This window comes from Pimephales promelas, chromosome 18 (assembly GCF_988280905.1).
Source record: "Pimephales promelas chromosome 18, fPimPro1.hap1.1, whole genome shotgun sequence".
NCBI lineage: Eukaryota > Metazoa > Chordata > Actinopteri > Cypriniformes > Leuciscidae > Pimephales > Pimephales promelas.
In genome coordinates, this window is record NC_142786.1 from 21,404,117 (window position 1) to 21,421,031 (window position 16,915).

At 37.7% G+C, this 16,915-nt stretch overlaps 1 protein-coding gene across 1 annotated transcript; it reads left to right on the forward strand.

The window, feature by feature from the left end:
- Positions 1 to 372: 372 nt before the first annotated feature.
- susd5 (sushi domain containing 5) lies at positions 373 to 16,815 on the forward strand. The gene is made up of 5 exons (XM_039680551.2): positions 373 to 897; positions 3,558 to 3,756; positions 9,914 to 10,023; positions 11,069 to 11,257; positions 12,768 to 16,815. The coding sequence occupies exons 1-5, from the start codon at positions 822 to 824 to the stop codon at positions 14,180 to 14,182; spliced, it is 1,989 nt and encodes a 662-aa protein (XP_039536485.1). The 5' UTR covers positions 373 to 821; the 3' UTR covers positions 14,183 to 16,815.
- The last annotated feature ends 100 nt before the right edge of the window (positions 16,816 to 16,915 follow it).

The window sequence follows — 16,915 nt, forward strand, 5'->3', positions numbered from 1 at the left end:
GCTAAAGCCTTGACTAAATAATAAGGTAAGGAATTTAGGATCACGTACAGCTCTGTTATTGAAGGAAAAAACATTAAAAGCTGTTCAGCCTGCAATGCATGCGCTGACCACAATCTTGCCATTTACTCACTAAAAAACAAACATACTTGCTAATTCACACACTCACTATTTCTTTATCCAGCATAAAAGCCTTTACAATTGAATGAATGTGAGTGGGAGTGTGTATGTGTGTGTTTGTGGGTGGTGGTGGGCGAAAACACCCATTATGCTTTCACGTCACATATTGCCCAACAGCAGCTTCATCAAAGTTAATGTGTCCTGAGGTTGGCCCCAAGAATTTAGGACACAGGCACAGTTGGTTTTGTCCTACTCGTTTTGAACTGACATGCAGCCAGGCGCGCTATGGTGACGAGACTCACCAAAATGAAGGGTCCGGTCATAGTGAAGAAAAAACGCATTACACGGTGGCAAACTTTCCTCTGTGCCAATGAAGCACAGACTCCCCACGGCACTGGAACAGTCCCAGTGCTTAGAGCCTCTGTTCTCATGCGGTACTGCACAGGTTCTGAGTCATGACGTATTTACTGACAACGCCGTGCGAGTTTTCGCACGAGCGCACCAGCAGCGCGGTAATGTACTTCATGGTCAGATAAACCTCGCCTTGCATCTCTGTCACTGCGCCTATTAGTTCTTTTCTCTCGCTTATCGGAATCACCGGGCCTGTCCGCTTGGAGTGCGCAAATCAATTGGGATTTTTCACATTTCCTGTCAGATTTGGAAAAGTTTTACCGTTTTCCATCCACTGCGTTCAGCCTGTGAGAATGAGGAGCGCCTGTCACCGAGAGCTCGCGCTCCCGCTTCTGCTGGGATACCTGGTTTACCTGACGCGCGCGGAAGGTAGGTTTCTCTGGACGATCTGGTAATAGTGTCATTTGTTTCACGCGCCTCTGCAATACGCATTTAAGCGAGGCAATGAATGGACGCATGCGTGTGTCCAGCTTCCAAAAGGTTAGACAGTGGTGTGAGTGTTATATTTGTTTTTGGTGTGTGTTTAGATGCATGTTTGTGTGTGTGAAAGGGAGGGAAAAGCTGAAATTAGCTAAAGCCGCAACTAATTCCTCTAAATAACAATTTAGTCTAGGTCAATTACGTGACGCACATTGTTTTTGTGTTCGTTCTATTAAGTTGTTTAAAATAGCCTACTTAAAAAATTCCGATTGACCTGAATAAATTCATGTTATTTTTTTCAATGCAGTTTAAAGTTAAGAAACATCTAGATTTTGTCTGGAGGCTAACACCTTTATATAAAATATTTATAGGCCTATTTATTTAAATATTTATTAAAATAATCACGTAAGCATACTTTTACATTTTTTAAAATATAAACAAAAAAAGTTAGCTAAATTCAAAGTCAGTCTGGCATGTCCAACATGCAAGAAATTTTGTTTTCATGTGACAAAAAACAAAACATAAATCAGATAGATGCTTGTCATTAGTGTTTTGTTTTCTCAAGAAAAAATCTCACTTTTTAATGAAAAAATTGTAAAATGTAAAAAAAAAAAGTCAAATGAAATGAGAAACTGATTTTGCACAGTGACAACTTGGATATTTGAGTTGACTCAACTTAAAATTTCAAGGTCAGCATGAACACTTTTTTAAGTTGAAACGACTTATTTTTAGTATGCGATTTCAAACACAAAATTAAGCCTCCACTCTGTTTGTCCCATTGTTTTCAGTGAAAGATGCTCTTGCAATGTGTTTCGAATTTGTTTCCCCTTTTCTCACACAATATTCATGTTTGATGTTTGTAGAGTTCAAATCCTTTAACTAGATCCAATTCCCTTAATGAATTTCATGTGCATCCACAAACCCCTGATATCTTCACATCAGCATAACAGACTCATCAATATGACACTAATGAATTTGTAACAAACGATTGATAGATGACAGGTTGTTTGTGGTTGGGTCAGACTTCTGAACATGACTCAGAATGGATTTACCTCACTGACACCAACCTGATACCGTAACTCTTTAAATGGATCCCAAATAATGATGTTAACTTTTGCGTATTTATGGAGGTATGAGATACTTGAATGCTTCTAAAAAACGCTGCACGTTTGATGATGTGATCATATAACTTCAGTTTAATTTGTATCTAATAACTCACAAAGACACTGAATCAGAGGCTGTGAAAGTTCAGAGAGTTTACACAGGAACTGACTCACTCAAGCTGCTATTTTATTTCCTCTGTGTGAAACTGTGTCACACTAATGATGTAATGAAGTTTCCTTATGAGAGATTTGTTAAGATTTGCTTGTTTACATCATGTGTATGTGTGTATGATGACTTTATGTGTGTACACAATTAAAAATAAAGGTTTCAAAAGTTTTTTTTTGCAGCAGTGCAATAGAAGAACCATTTTGGGTTTCCCAGAGAGGCTTCAGCAAACAGTTTAACCAATTTTTCGTAATGTATAAAATAGTTAATAATAATCTAAAGAACCCTTTTCCACAATAAAAAGTATTTTGTTCATTGTAAAGATTCCACGGATGTTTACGATTCTTGGAATCATCAATGGCATTATAAACATTATTTTTTCATGGCCAAAAGTTATAGGAAAGTTGAAATCTTCACCCATTATTTAAAATGTGCCATAGTGTCAAAATGAGTCAAATATTAATAACTGAATATGTTGTAGTCAATATATGCTTTTTCCTGTGAGCTTTAGCAAAAAAAAAAATATATATGCATAGCAAATAAAAACCTGTAGCTGTTTGCTAAATAATTACGTCAGATAAATACTTTTAGTGTTTTGTTCTTCCCTCATATTTGATGGTTTAATCAAACTTGAACTTTTATCGAATACATTTACATTTATTCATTTAGCTGACTTAGCGACTTACAATTGCTATATATGTCAGAGCTCGCACGCCTCTGGAGCAACTAGGGGTTAAGTGTCTTCCTCAGGGACACATGCCTTTGGTGTGAGAGACCCGGGTTCGAATCCACTGTGAGACACCAATGTGTCCCTGAGCAAGACACTTAACCCCTAGTCACTAAGAAGCGTGCGACCTCTGACATATATAGCAATTGTAAGTCGCTAATCTCATATTATAATGGTTTAAGTGAATTTGTGTTTAATGTTTTAATGGTTTAAGCGAATTTGTATAGGGTAATTAAAAACAGATATGCCCTCCGGAGTCCGGACATCACTTTTGGCCACTACTATATGTGGATTAATTTTTAAACTGAGGGTTAAAGAAATGCTGTAAATGCGAAGAGGAACCCTCAGTTGTTATAGCTTTACATTGCCACAATGCCCAAAACAATATAACCTCCCTCACTTGACCTCATTCAGGTTGTATCCTGCTTTTTAAAATGACCTTTTGACACAAAGTTCTTTGGTGGTGTAATTCATGCCATTCATACCTCCTTTGCTCTGGTTATATCCTTGAATTCTCAACATTTCTTGATGTCCTTCTCATTTCCCCAGTTTGAGGTATAATGTATTCTCAAATGTGCATAACACACTATTTAAACTGGTTTGTTTGTACCAGTCTCTCCGTTAGGACGTGTATTCTTACTGGAGTTGGAGAGTTTCTCCAAAGCTGGACAGGAGGAAGGGTTCGAGGCAGCGACGCACGCCTGCATCGCTCACGGGGCCCGGGTGGCTTCAGGGGCCGACCTGCAGCACGCAGTGATGGAATGTGCTTTCTCAGCCTGCTCGCGTGGTTGGCTCTCCGGACCGAGCGTGGGGTAAGAACATTAATTATCTGAAGAACAGAGCTTATGCTGTATAGGTCAGAGTGCTGCTTTGTTGGGGGTAATGCATTATAACGTCTGTTATGTAATCAGATTACTTTTTTCAAGTTACTAGTAAAGTAGTCTCAGCCTCAGACGTCACGCCCACGGAACGTTGGCTAAACGTTCAGCCGTCAGTCTGAAGGTCTGGCTACGCGAGACTACTAGTAAAGTAACACTCCTTTAGAACTAAATATCTGAGTTACTTGTTTTCCCATTTGTTGATCATGTTGAGAGAAATCTGTGTGCATGTGTGAATATGATGATTATTGTAGTTCTAGCGGACAAAGACGCATTCAGTCTTCCTAAAAATGAATAAAAACAGTGCAATGCAAACACAGAATATTACGTTAACCTGCAATAATTAAAATACTTTATGCAATCTCACTTTATTAGCCACTGTCTTTGCTGCTGACCTTTCAATGATCTAATATAAACACTAGGCAAAAATGACTAAATATCACATTTGTGTTTAATTTTTAGTTTTTATTGCTTAAGTAAAATCTGAAATCACATTCTCTCATGAGTAGGTAGGCTACTCATTTTGAATCAGCAATTACTTCACGACAGCTAAAAAAGTATGTGCTCTCACTCTTAGAAAAAAAGGTACAAAAGCTGTCACTGGGGCTGTACCCTTTCAAAAGGTACACTTTTGTACCTAAAGATTGCATATTGGTACCTTAATGGTACATATTAGCACCTAAAATGTACATATTAGTGCCTAAAATGTACATATTAGCACCTAAAATGTACGTATTAGCACCTAAAATGTATTAGTACATAAAATGTACATATTAACACCTGCAATGTACATATTAGCACCTAAAATGTACATATTAACACCTAAAATGTACATATTAGTACCTAAAATGTAGATATTAACACCTGAAATGTACATATTAGTACCTAAAATGTACATATTAGCATCTGAAATGTACATATTAGCACCTGAAATGTACATATTAGCACCTGAAATGTACATACAGCATTAGCACCTAAAATGTACATATTTACACCTAAAATGTACATATTAGCACCTGAAATGTACATATTCACACCTAAAATGTACATATTAGCACCTGAAATGGACATAATAGCACCTAAAATGGACAAAAGTTTACCTTTTGAAAAGGTACCACAGTGACAGCTTTTGTACCTTTTTTTTTTCTGAGAATGTATAGTATGAGTGTGTGGACGTATTACATGTTGTTACTGTCATGTGACCTACAGCGTCAGTTGCATCGCTTCACTGTCATTCACAAATCCTCTCCCGTGGCCTCATGGGATAGTAAAGTGTCCATCGTATACACACTTCAGATTCTCCCCGGAAGTAGAAGGTCATCCGGGGAAATTTTTGACGACTCTTGTACGAGTACTGTGAATTCTTCTGTTGTGCCGTATATGCGATCTCGGATGCAGTCTGTAACTTTCTTCTCATTCGTCCTATTCTTCTGTGATCCAGAAAGATTTATTTGAGCTGTGCCATCTACTGTAGCAGAACCTTTATTTTTGTTATTAAAAACAAAGCAAGCAAGCCAAGCCCAGGTGAGAAAAATTTAACACAAAAGCAAAACATTACTTTCTATGACTAGCACAATTAGTTACTTTTAGTGAGTAATGCAATATTGTAACATTCACAAATTTTGAATGGGCATTGTGTTTTTTTTAGGCATGATAATGAGATATGTTGCTTGCGTACATGTGTTTTTGGTTGTGATTGCAAGACAAAGCGAATCCTACCTGTGATTTCAGCCAGAACATTCCCATTTACACCTCAGGGCCTGAGAGAAATGGACCTGAGCTTCTGCGAGGGAACATATCAGCACCTGCCATGTGTTCATTCTCTCTACTGCTCCACTGCTGAGCCGTATTACTTTACCCCTGAGCACAAATCCCAAAATAATTATCACATTGAAAATGTGGTGCAAAACGACATATACAATTGGCCCAAAAATGTATATATGGACACCTAAGCAAAACACATCAAACAGATTGGCATCTGCCAGGCCAGGTATTTTTATATATTACATTATATATTGTTAAAGTAGATTATTATTTGGTTTGATGTTATGTTTTTTACAATATTACATTTAATTTATTCTTTATTCTTAAATATGGTCAAGGGGTCACAGTAAAACCAAAAGCAGAACATTCATAAACAGTTTTCTTCAGGGATAATTAAAAGGATATGATTTGATGATCTTCTTGAATACATACATGAGGTGCCAGCAACTCTTAAAGATATTTGGGTAACAAATACTATACAAATAATAGGACTTTATACATAAAAATACACCAGTGTATTTCCCGTCTAATATGTAAGGACGTCCAATTTGAAAGGGAATACATTTAACAGTGATGCGTTCTGTAAGGTTCATTAGTAATCAGTCTAAAAGCTGCATGATATCTTTTATACACATAAAGGTAAAATAGTAGTATAGATATTTATTGGCTGACATAGTGAACGTAGATCTATATTGATAAGAAGCCAAGTCTAGATTTAACTTTCTTCTGAAGATTGATTATATGATCAGTGAAAGTTAAAGAGCTTTCAAGATATACCACTTCAAGTTTTGTCCCATTTAGGCATGTAATATCTTTATAAAATGGTTGGTTTCTTCTCTCTGAACCACATTATCTTCATTTTTCTGCTATTCAAACCTTAAATCATTAAAAGCTTCGTGAATACTATTGAAACAATGATGATCCAATAAATAAGTATAATCCGCGTATAGGTAAATATAGGTTTTCTCACTACAGATAGCCTGGGAAACACTATTAATATAAACTTAAAACAAGGCTGAAGCCAACATCGAACCCCTTTGTTAATAGTCAAAGGCTCAGCTTGTTGTTTAATCTTAACATGTTGGGGTCTACTAAATAGATAATTAGAGAACCAAGATAAAGGTAAATTAGATACACCATTATTACGTAAGGATAACAGAATAGAGTGATCAACTGTATCAAAAGCTATACATTTATAAGAATTGATCCAAGAGTTGTTAAAACACGAGAGAGTTGATGGAGGACGATAAACCTGCAACTGTTATTGAACTGGCAAAGTTCAAATTGATTTCGAATCTTTTTAGATAACATTTTTGTACATTGAAGATAATCCATTTCAAAAATAGCACAAAAATACAAACCACCACCTTTAGATCATCATATGATTATGATCAATGTTAAAAAACAGTTGTGTAAATCAATCGAACTATATTAAAGGAGTAGTTGCGGATAATTTACTCACCCCAATGTCATCGAAGATGTCCATCCATGTCTTTCTCTCTTCAGTCGAAAAGAAAGGAAGGTTTTTGATGAAAACATTCCAGGATTTTTGTCCATATAATGGACTTCATTGGGTATCAAACGGTTCAAGGTCCAAAAGACACTTTCAGTGCAAACTGTTCAAAAGGGCTTTAAACAACACCAGGTGATGAACAAGGGTCTTATCAAGCGAAACGATCAGTCATTTCAAAAATAAATACAAAAGTTTTATAAGCACAAATGCTCGTCTTGCTCTGTTCTGTGATGCGCGTTCGTGAATCTCCTGTTTGAACTCGTTCATCAAAATGAACAAATCTTTTTTCGAGTCATTTGGTTGATTCAACGAATGAAATGAACGAAATGACTCGAAAAAAGATTTGTTAATTTTGATGAACGAGTTCGAACAGGAGAGTCACCAACGTGCATCACAGAACAGAGCAAGACGAGTATTTGTGCTTATAAAACTTTTGTATTTATTTTTTAATGACCGATCGTTTCACTAGATAAGACCCTTATTCATCGTCTGGTGTCGTTTAAAGCCCTTTTGAGCTGAACTGAAACTCTTATTTGGACCTTGAATCGTTTGGTTCCCATTGAAGTCCATTATATGAAAAAAAATCCTGCAATATTTTAATCAAAAACCTTAATTTCTTTTCGACTGAAGAAAGAATGACATGGACATCTTCGATGACATGGGGGTGAGTAAATCATCAGCAAAAGTTTTTTTTTTTTTAAAGTGAACTACTATTTACAAGAAAACAATGGCTTAGGCTTAAGAGAAACAAGCTTAATTCAAGACATATTGTTTGTTCTTAGCTTTACACGTCTTTCTAATTGGTCTGGACTACAAAATTCAGAGTGTTCTATTGTTATCAAGTATAAATGTATGCATGTTTGAGGCCTTTGTTGAATATCACTTGCATCTGTGAGTTTCGGCCAAAGGAGTGGCCTTCCCTTCAGAACAACCTATAGATTACACAAGGATTTTTGGGATGTGACGCATACATTTCACGTAAATGACATACACATGGATATCTCCCTGCAATCTAACCTCAAGACAATCTACCTCAGTTCAGCCGAGTCTTCATCACTAAACTTTGGCACAGGGTGTTTCCTAGTAACTTAACACTGTCCCAAGAGAGTCTAGTCTCAGGACTCCAGCAGTCTGGCTGTGGTTCGAGCCTCCCTCTGCGCTCGCTCAGACATACCCACATGCTCATAATTCTGATTAAGACTTCACAGCTGAGTGTTAAAAGGTGAGGTAAGCAACTTACTTCCCTCACAAACATTTGGAGGAATGTCTCTAAAAGAATTGGGACAAAACAGACAGACATTCTTGGCTGTAGATGATATGCCCAGTATATTCAGAAACCTTGACTGAACTCTAAGAAATAAGTTTCTATTTAAGGTTCTTGACTCAATCTTAAAGAGCCCTTTATGCCAAAAAGTTTATAAATAAGGAGAAATGTTTGAAATGATTGCATAATACCTTCATGTTTATAAGGGTATTTCATTTTTTCTTGTAATAAAGTTAATGAGCTGTTTAATAAATGATTAATTTAAATTAAAGACAAAATTAATTAATTATTAGGCCATTTTAAAAGTTCCTAAGTTTGTTTTGGAGTCTCCTACAATAGGTTTGCATGCATCCAAGGTCAAAAACACTTAAAGGGATACTCCACCGTTTTTTTTTTTTTTTTTCGTATTAAACTAAACGTTTTATTTTGTGTCACCGTCCTAGGTCGATATGTATCGCACTTGACCTAATTTCTCAAAGAGTCTGAAAGTCTCTCTAAACCCCGCCTTTCTGAGAGCCTGCTCTGATTGGTCAGACATCCCAGTCTGTTGTGATTGGTCGACCGCTTACAGCGTGTGTCGGAAACAAAGTGATTATTACTATATCTGAATTTCAGCTCCAGAAGCTTCCTCAGCAGTTGATACATACCGTGATACGAAAGATGGCACGAATGAGTGGATTTGCAGCAAAAACAGCGTCTTCTTGACACGTCGACAACACGAACCAAACTCTTCCAGTCTCGGCTACAACTAGTGTTTGAGGGCAGGAAAGTAGACGTTATTAACGGGAAGCAAATTAATACATGGCATTATGCAAATTTGTTACATTGTTATATATACATATGTAATATCTGGGGGGGAAAAAACATACTAGGAGCACTTTAAATCAATAAAATGATCTCATGACGGGAACCCATTAGGTTCCAGGTGAAGCGCCTGATAGAAAATGGATGTGACCTATTGTAAAATGACCATAAATGCAAATGCCATTCTGTATTGACGTGGCAGATCACTAATATTCCAGTCTTTCTGCTTCAAATTTTCATGTTTAATTTATTAATGCCGTTTCTATGTAATTATTTGTGAATTTATAAGCAATTTATAAGAGAAAATTTCAAGTTTCAAAGTTAATCCTACTCCGTTTTTTTTTCCACTGCATGTAATGCAGGGATTTTCCAACTTTTTAATGCCAAGGACCTCCAAATATTATGAGTCTCTTGTGGCTTATTGCTTTTTTTAATCACTTTTTTGACAGACACACTCAGAAAATGGTGGGAGACAAAAGCTTTGAAAACATGCACACATGATACAAAACAGACCTGTGATGTGAATTTATACAAACACTGGAGACATTAGCAATGTGACGGGGATATACTGCATAAGGTGTGTGTGTGTGTGTGTGTTTGTGTATGCAAGTTGAAAGTGCATGAGCTGCATTTGTAAGCAGAATGTAACCGTGACATCATGTCTGTTGCCTTTATAAGGGAGAAGACATAAAACGAGAGAAAGAATTCTTCTAATTCACTTCCAACTTGCCAACGTGTGATTTCAGGACCACAGTGTGCAGCGGCGTCCCGGGGACTCAGAGGCCGGTTGACGTTCAGCTGGAGAATTTGACCGCCGACACTGAGAGACTGGGCGTGTTCTGTGTGAAAGATAGCGGTCAGTTTTAAATCACTGAAACTAAGAAACTGGAGAAGGGGGCTGTGTTTTTTCACTTATGAGAGATCACGAGGGAATATTTTATGTAGCACATACATAATTACTTTGGGCTGTTTCATACGGCATGTGAAAGAACCAGAACAATATGTGAGTAGAGGGTTTTTTACAAAGAAGGACCCCAAATGTAATGATCTGAGAGACACTTCTAATACACCACTGGTCAAAAGTTTTACCAACGTTTTTTTAAAGAAGTCTCTTCTGCTCACCAAGGCTGCATTTGTTTGATCAAAAATAGAGTAAAAGAGTAATATCATGAAATATTTTTACAATTCAAAATAACTGTATTCTATTTAAATATTTTTTAATGCAATTTATTTCTTTAATGGCGAAGCTGAATTTTCAGCATCCAGTCTTCAGTGTCACATGATGACAAGACAAGAAACATTTCTGATTATTATTATGTTGAAAACAGTTTTTTTACAGGATTCTTTGATTAAGAGAAAGTTTTAAAAAAACTGCATTTATCTGAAATAGAAAGTGTTTGTAAAAATATACACTACTGTTCAAAAGTTTGATGTCAGTAAGATTAATTTTTTTTATTCTTTTTTCTTAAGAAATTAAAGATATTGATACTTTTATTCAGCAATGATGCGTTAAATTGATTTGATCAAAAGTGAGAGTAAAGATATTTATAATGTTACAAAAGCTACCTATTTTTTAAACAGAAATTCCTGCCAAGTGTTTGAAAAAACTAAATAAATAATGTTGAGAAACTAATAATTTTAGCACTTAATATGTAGTTAGTTTACAGACAAACTCCAGTAACGGTTTTATAATGTATGACTGTTATTAGAGGGATTTTTCAATATAGTGACCCATAAATGACTTTTTCTATATCTACTCTTTCTGTATGCACTATGACTGTCAATGTAAAAGCACAATGTGAGCCTGATAATTCATTGTGCAGTGTGAAACAGGCCGTATAGGTAATTCATCCAACTCTTTCATATGTCTGACCCTGTTCCACTTCCCCGTCTTCCATCAGATGCTCCATGTGGGCAGCCACCTTCATTCCCACACTCACATCTGCAGGGGAAGACTGGGCTGGATCTCGGTGATGAACTCCTGTACGCCTGTGACCCAGGACACAAACTGCCCGATGGACAAACAGCCTTCAGTCTGGTCTGTGACAGCTGTGGAGATTGGTACGGCCTGGTCCACCACTGCGTCAAAGGTGAGCTGCAAACTCATTGGTGAGATTTAAAGGCACACTATGCAAGAATTGTACCTTAAAGGAGTAGCTCACTTTTGAAAAAACTTTTGCTGATAATTTACTCACCCCCATGTCATCCAAGATGTCCATGTCTTTCTTTCTTCAGTTGAAAAGAAATTAAGGTTTTTGATGAAAACATTCCGGCATTTTTCTCAATATAATGCACTTCAGTGGGAACCAAACGGTTCAAGGTCCAAAAGACACTTTCAGTACAAACTGCAAACTGTTCATGGGCTTTCAATAATTCCAGACGATGAATAAGGGTCTTATCAAGCAAAACGATCACTCATTTAATAAATAAATAACAAAGTTTAAGTTTTATAAGCTCAAACACTCACCTTGCTCTGTTCTGTGACGCACGTTTGTGATTCTCCTGTTCGAACTCGTTCATCAAAATTAACAAATCTTTTTCCGAGTCATTTGGTTCATTCAACGAACAAATTGATTCGAAAAAATATTAGTTCATTTTGATGTTTCAAAGTTTTTTGAAAAGTGAACTTATCGTTTAAAAAAACAGCTTCAAAGTCATTTTGGTAGTAAACAAATTTATAGTAGGGCGAATCATCCTGGTATTAAAACTTGGGGGGACGCCGCTGGAAAAACCAAGTTTGAGAGGAGCGCCCCCGACAAATCTGGCGAGAAACAAAACATGCTTTACGGCAACGACATCACACACATCAACCACAACATGAAGCACGAAGACACTTTCAGACATGATCCTCAACGACAGAAAAAGCAAAGAAAACCATAGACAGAAAACGCGTTCGGAAGAGACTAGGAAAAGGAAAAAAGAGAATGAGCCTCTCTGCTCAACCCGTAAATAAATGCATCGATCCGCAAGTTTTGTTTGAGTTCTTTAATGGTCTAGTGGGAGATCTTTTGCCAAGCGTGTCAGAGGTTGCAGGTATTATGTTTTTTCTCTCATCAAAACTGAATATGTTCATCAGTGGTTACAGTCTATATCAAGCAGGGACATGTTTTTGTTATTTCACCAGAATGAAAAGAGTCTCCGCAACTGCGATAGATTGAAGAGCGCATCCGAGTGAAGACTGCGCGCGCCACTACAATAGACACTATGTATCCATGACACTGATAGCAGCGGACACGAGCGCTCAGCTTGAGTTCAAAAACACATTTTAGCGCTAGATCTCTTATTTAATGCAAAAAAATGCACACTATGCAAGATTTGTCAGCTTCAAATGGGTATCAAGCTGTGAGTGCAGAGACCAGTCTATGGTAGACGCTCTGTGTGTGTGGTATTTATGACAGTAACGTTAAAAACAGTACTCCACATCGACTCAAGGGGGCGCTGTTTGTCAAAAACGGAATTCCTGCATAGTGTGCCTTTAAGAGCTAAAAGAGCCGAGCATGAGAAAGAAACTCCTAGATGCTCAATTCTCAAGGTTCAAAGGGTTTGTTTGGTTTTCGGGTGTAGCTGCGTATAGTCTTCAGTATGTTTTATTTATTGCAGATGATCCTGAAGGCCACATCGACTATGAGGAAAAGTTCACAGATGGCCATCTCTTGCACGAGCATCATATTTCCTTGATTCCAGGAGGAACGCAGTTGACTGATCGCGATGTAGAAGAATCCACTCCTGAGCCTGAGCATGAACGGACAGTTGTGTCAGAGGAGGAGAATGATGAAGATTCAACAGTATCAGTCACAGAACCTCCTGTGTCTCAGCTCAGTCAGAAACACATGTTCTGGTTCCCTTCAGAGGCCTTCTCGGAAGAGAAGGAGCATCTGGGTATCACAACGGATTCCTCCTCTGTTAAAAGCCCCAGTGAAGACGAGAATCACATGAAGGTCAAAACATCCGACAGCCAATCTGATCCCGACACGATAGCAGAGGAACGTGACCGTCCGACTGATCGTCCCACCCATGAACCAGCCAGTCCCAGTGCCGGCGGCACGGATGAATCCTGGCTAGATGGATATCCTATAACTCTGGATGAAGAGAAAGCTGGAGGCGAATCCACAGGAGAGGCAGGACCAGAACAGGGGATTGAGACAGAAAGCATGACTGGACACTCAGAAGTCGAGGAGTTTGAGGATGGAGCCAAAAATCCTGTGGAAGAAGAGACCGGAGGTTTGATTTACAGTCCTGAAGAAGAAGAAGATGGAGAAATTAAAAATCCCAAGGACAAGATCCACAGGAAAGGAGACGAGGAGGAGCTTGGCAAAGGGACAACCAGACTTGAGAAGGAAGAGTCTGTTGCAACACATTATGAGGAAACATCTGAAGGACTTGCAGAAGATGACATGGAGAGACCAGAGGAAACAGACTCTGATGGAGCCAAAACATTGGGGTTTGATGGTGTTACTGACAGTCCAAATGGTGTGGAGATGAAAACCAACACCATCATTACTCAGATCACACCCAGTCCTGATGATATTGCTCTCCACAAGTCGTACACACCGGCTTCCGCTCCTGAAAATGTGAGCACCAGTCAGGGGGATTTGGGCCCAGAGAACGCGTCCACACCGGCAGGGATGGTCAGTTTGGACGATGAAATCACCAGCATTCCCACACCCGTCATTAAGGATCCATGGGAAACCATTGATAATAGCCACTTCCTGGAGCACATCCCTGGTCTTGTCCCGACTGAAATCCCTGAAAACCGTAGCGTGATGGAACGAGGTGGAGACCCCAGCCTGGAGCAGCAGGAGCGTGCAGGGGAGGGTGTGTGTGCTGAAGACCCCTGTCCCGGGTCGAGCCACGGGCCGATGATCGCAGCCATCATCATCGGGGTGGCGGCTGCTGTGGTCGGGGTGGTTTTAGGGGTGTGGTGTTATAAGAAGAGGCAACTAAAGAGCTCGCACTACCAGCTCAATGGAACTAACAGGCAAACGCAGTGCATTGAGTTACAGCAGACTGTGTGAGATCCACAGATCCTCATGAAGACACACTGCTTACACACACATCCATACAAAACCAATCATGTGTGGACATCACAGTCTACGTACACTAGAATTGAAAAATTGGCTCTCTTTTAATTCATAAATGTGAATCTATCTATCTATCTATCCATCTATCTATCTATCTATCTATCTATCTATCTATCTATCTATCTATCTATCTATCTATCTATCTATCTATCTATCTATCTATCTATCTGTCTGTCTGCCCTTCTATCTATCTATCTATCTATCTATCTATCTATCTATCTATCTGTCTGTCTGTCTGTCTGCCCTTCTAGTCTATCTATCTATCTATCTATCTATCTATCTATCTATCTATCTATCTATCTATCTATCTATCTATCTATCTATCTATCTATCTATCTATCTATCTATCTATCTATCTGTCTGTCTGTCTGTCTGCCCTTCTAGTCTATCTATCTATCTATCTATCTATCTATCTATCTATCTATCTATCTATCTATCTATCTATCTATCTATCTATCTATCTATCTATCTATCTATCTGTCTGTCTGCCCTTCTAGTCTATCTATGTATCTATGTATCTATGTATCTATCTATCTATCTATCTATCTATCTATCTATCTATCTATCTATCTATCTATCTATCTATCTATCTATCTATCCACTCATCTATTGTTCATCACTACGTTCATTCTATCAAACAAAACTTTCATTGTTGACAACTTTGCTTTTCATCATTTTGTAGCACAATGACATGAATGTTAAATGAAGTTTGAATTTCAGTTCACTTATATTTGCCTCAAATTCAAGTCTGAATGACACACAACACAACACAACACAGAGACTGTGTCTGTGTTCAATACTGCTTTATTACACAAAGTCTATTGGATAGGATTGTTTAGTGCTTATTTTGGGTAGTTTTGCCATGTTTTTTTTCCTTCTTTATATTTTCCTTGTATTGTGGATAATTGATGTGTCATGAATCTGATGTCCTCTCTTACTTTGGACGGACTGTATTAGACTGTGGGTCGGGTGCATGTGTGTGCGTGGTGCCCGTCTGTCCTCGTTAACAGATCTGTATGCGATTATATCTTTGTCCATTAGTGAGTGAGCGTGTGTGAAAGAATCATTGTGACTTTTGCCTATTTTAGTGTGTGTGTGAGAGAGAGAAAAAGGACAGAAAGAAAGAGAGCAGTCAGTCAAAAGAGAGTGTGGTTGAACTTAGCATTCTGTGCGCGCTATTGAAAGTTTCCAGCTCACAGACAGGTGAGACATTCTGCCCAGAGAAACTGAGGGGGGATTCTGATTGGCCCAGAATAAATAGAATTCTTCCCTAATTTTAGAATACAATAAGCATTTGTTCATTTCTAAAATTTTTCCTATAAATGAGAGTTTCTTGGGGTTGAGCTCAGAAAGATTCACTCTCACAGACAGGTGAGACATTCTGCTTAGAGGAACTGATGGCGGATTCTGATTGGCTGTCAACACATTAACAGCTTGCTGAGTTTCAGTTATAGAGCTATAACAGTTATATTATAGCAGACTATTTTATATGTACAATTTCCCAAATGTCTCATTGATGGTCAGTGCAAACCTTTCTGGCCATGTTTTTTTTTTTTTTTTTTTTTTAAGTGATTTATTATCTCCAGCTACGTTTATGAGGCATATTTATATCACGTGTATTATAAATGTAAAAACTTTATTTTAGAACTAGTTAATTAAAACAAAACAAACACAAATCAGATACAGTAACTTTTTATTTAGTTGTCTTACTGAAGTCAAACATAATAGGCTATGCTATTTTTCCTTTTGCCAGTTCTCTTTTAGATAATAATAGTAATAGTTAATAAAGTGTAGTAAAGCCATTTATTTCTAGGTGTTGTTAGAGCAAGGGTTGCGGGTTTGTTTTTTTATGTTGTTTGATTTGATTATAATTGGAGTAAATCTATATTTGAACTTTGCAGGGCCATTTGCAAGTATCTGTTAAAGATCGGCTGGCGAAATCAACATTATCTAACAGTTTCGGTGTTTTTGAATGTTGATTGATTGTTACTTTTTTAAATCTCCTTTCAGCTGATGTTAGCTTTTATTATACAATATACCCTGTGTATATAACACTGTTCAGTAAATCAAGTAGCCTACGATCTTTACATTTGGTCATTTAGCGGACGGTTTTATCCAAAGATACTTACAAATGATGACCATCACAGCAATTTCTTATACAAGGGCCAAAAACACTTGCAAGTTGTTGCAACGAAAAGCAGTTGCAGTTGGCTATTACTGTGCTGGTTTTTACTTTAAGTTATATCTAAATCTATACGGTGGAGAAAAACCTGAACTGCTTACCAGATTATTGGGGTAAAGCGGTCATTTGAACTATTTGCTCTGATGTTGTTTTCGTAAAGCGTTTTATTATTGTGATATTACGGTGGCCGAGAGAGCTCAACGCGCTGCAACTATATGGAGCTGTGAGATTTGTTTTTTGTTAATCTGTGATCATTTCAATTCCATTTCAAGCTAAAACTGCTTGTTAACATTACACTGTAACAATTGGATGTGACATCAGACTAAACATAGCTGTGGAAAACTAACTGAACATTAACCAATAAATTACTTTGGGGGGAAATGTCCGCTTTTTAGTGTTCCTTGTGTCAGTATTGCTGTGAGAGCATAAAAAACATTTCCTTCCTAAAATAAGACTGCAAACATTTGCATAGTGTTGCCAGGAGT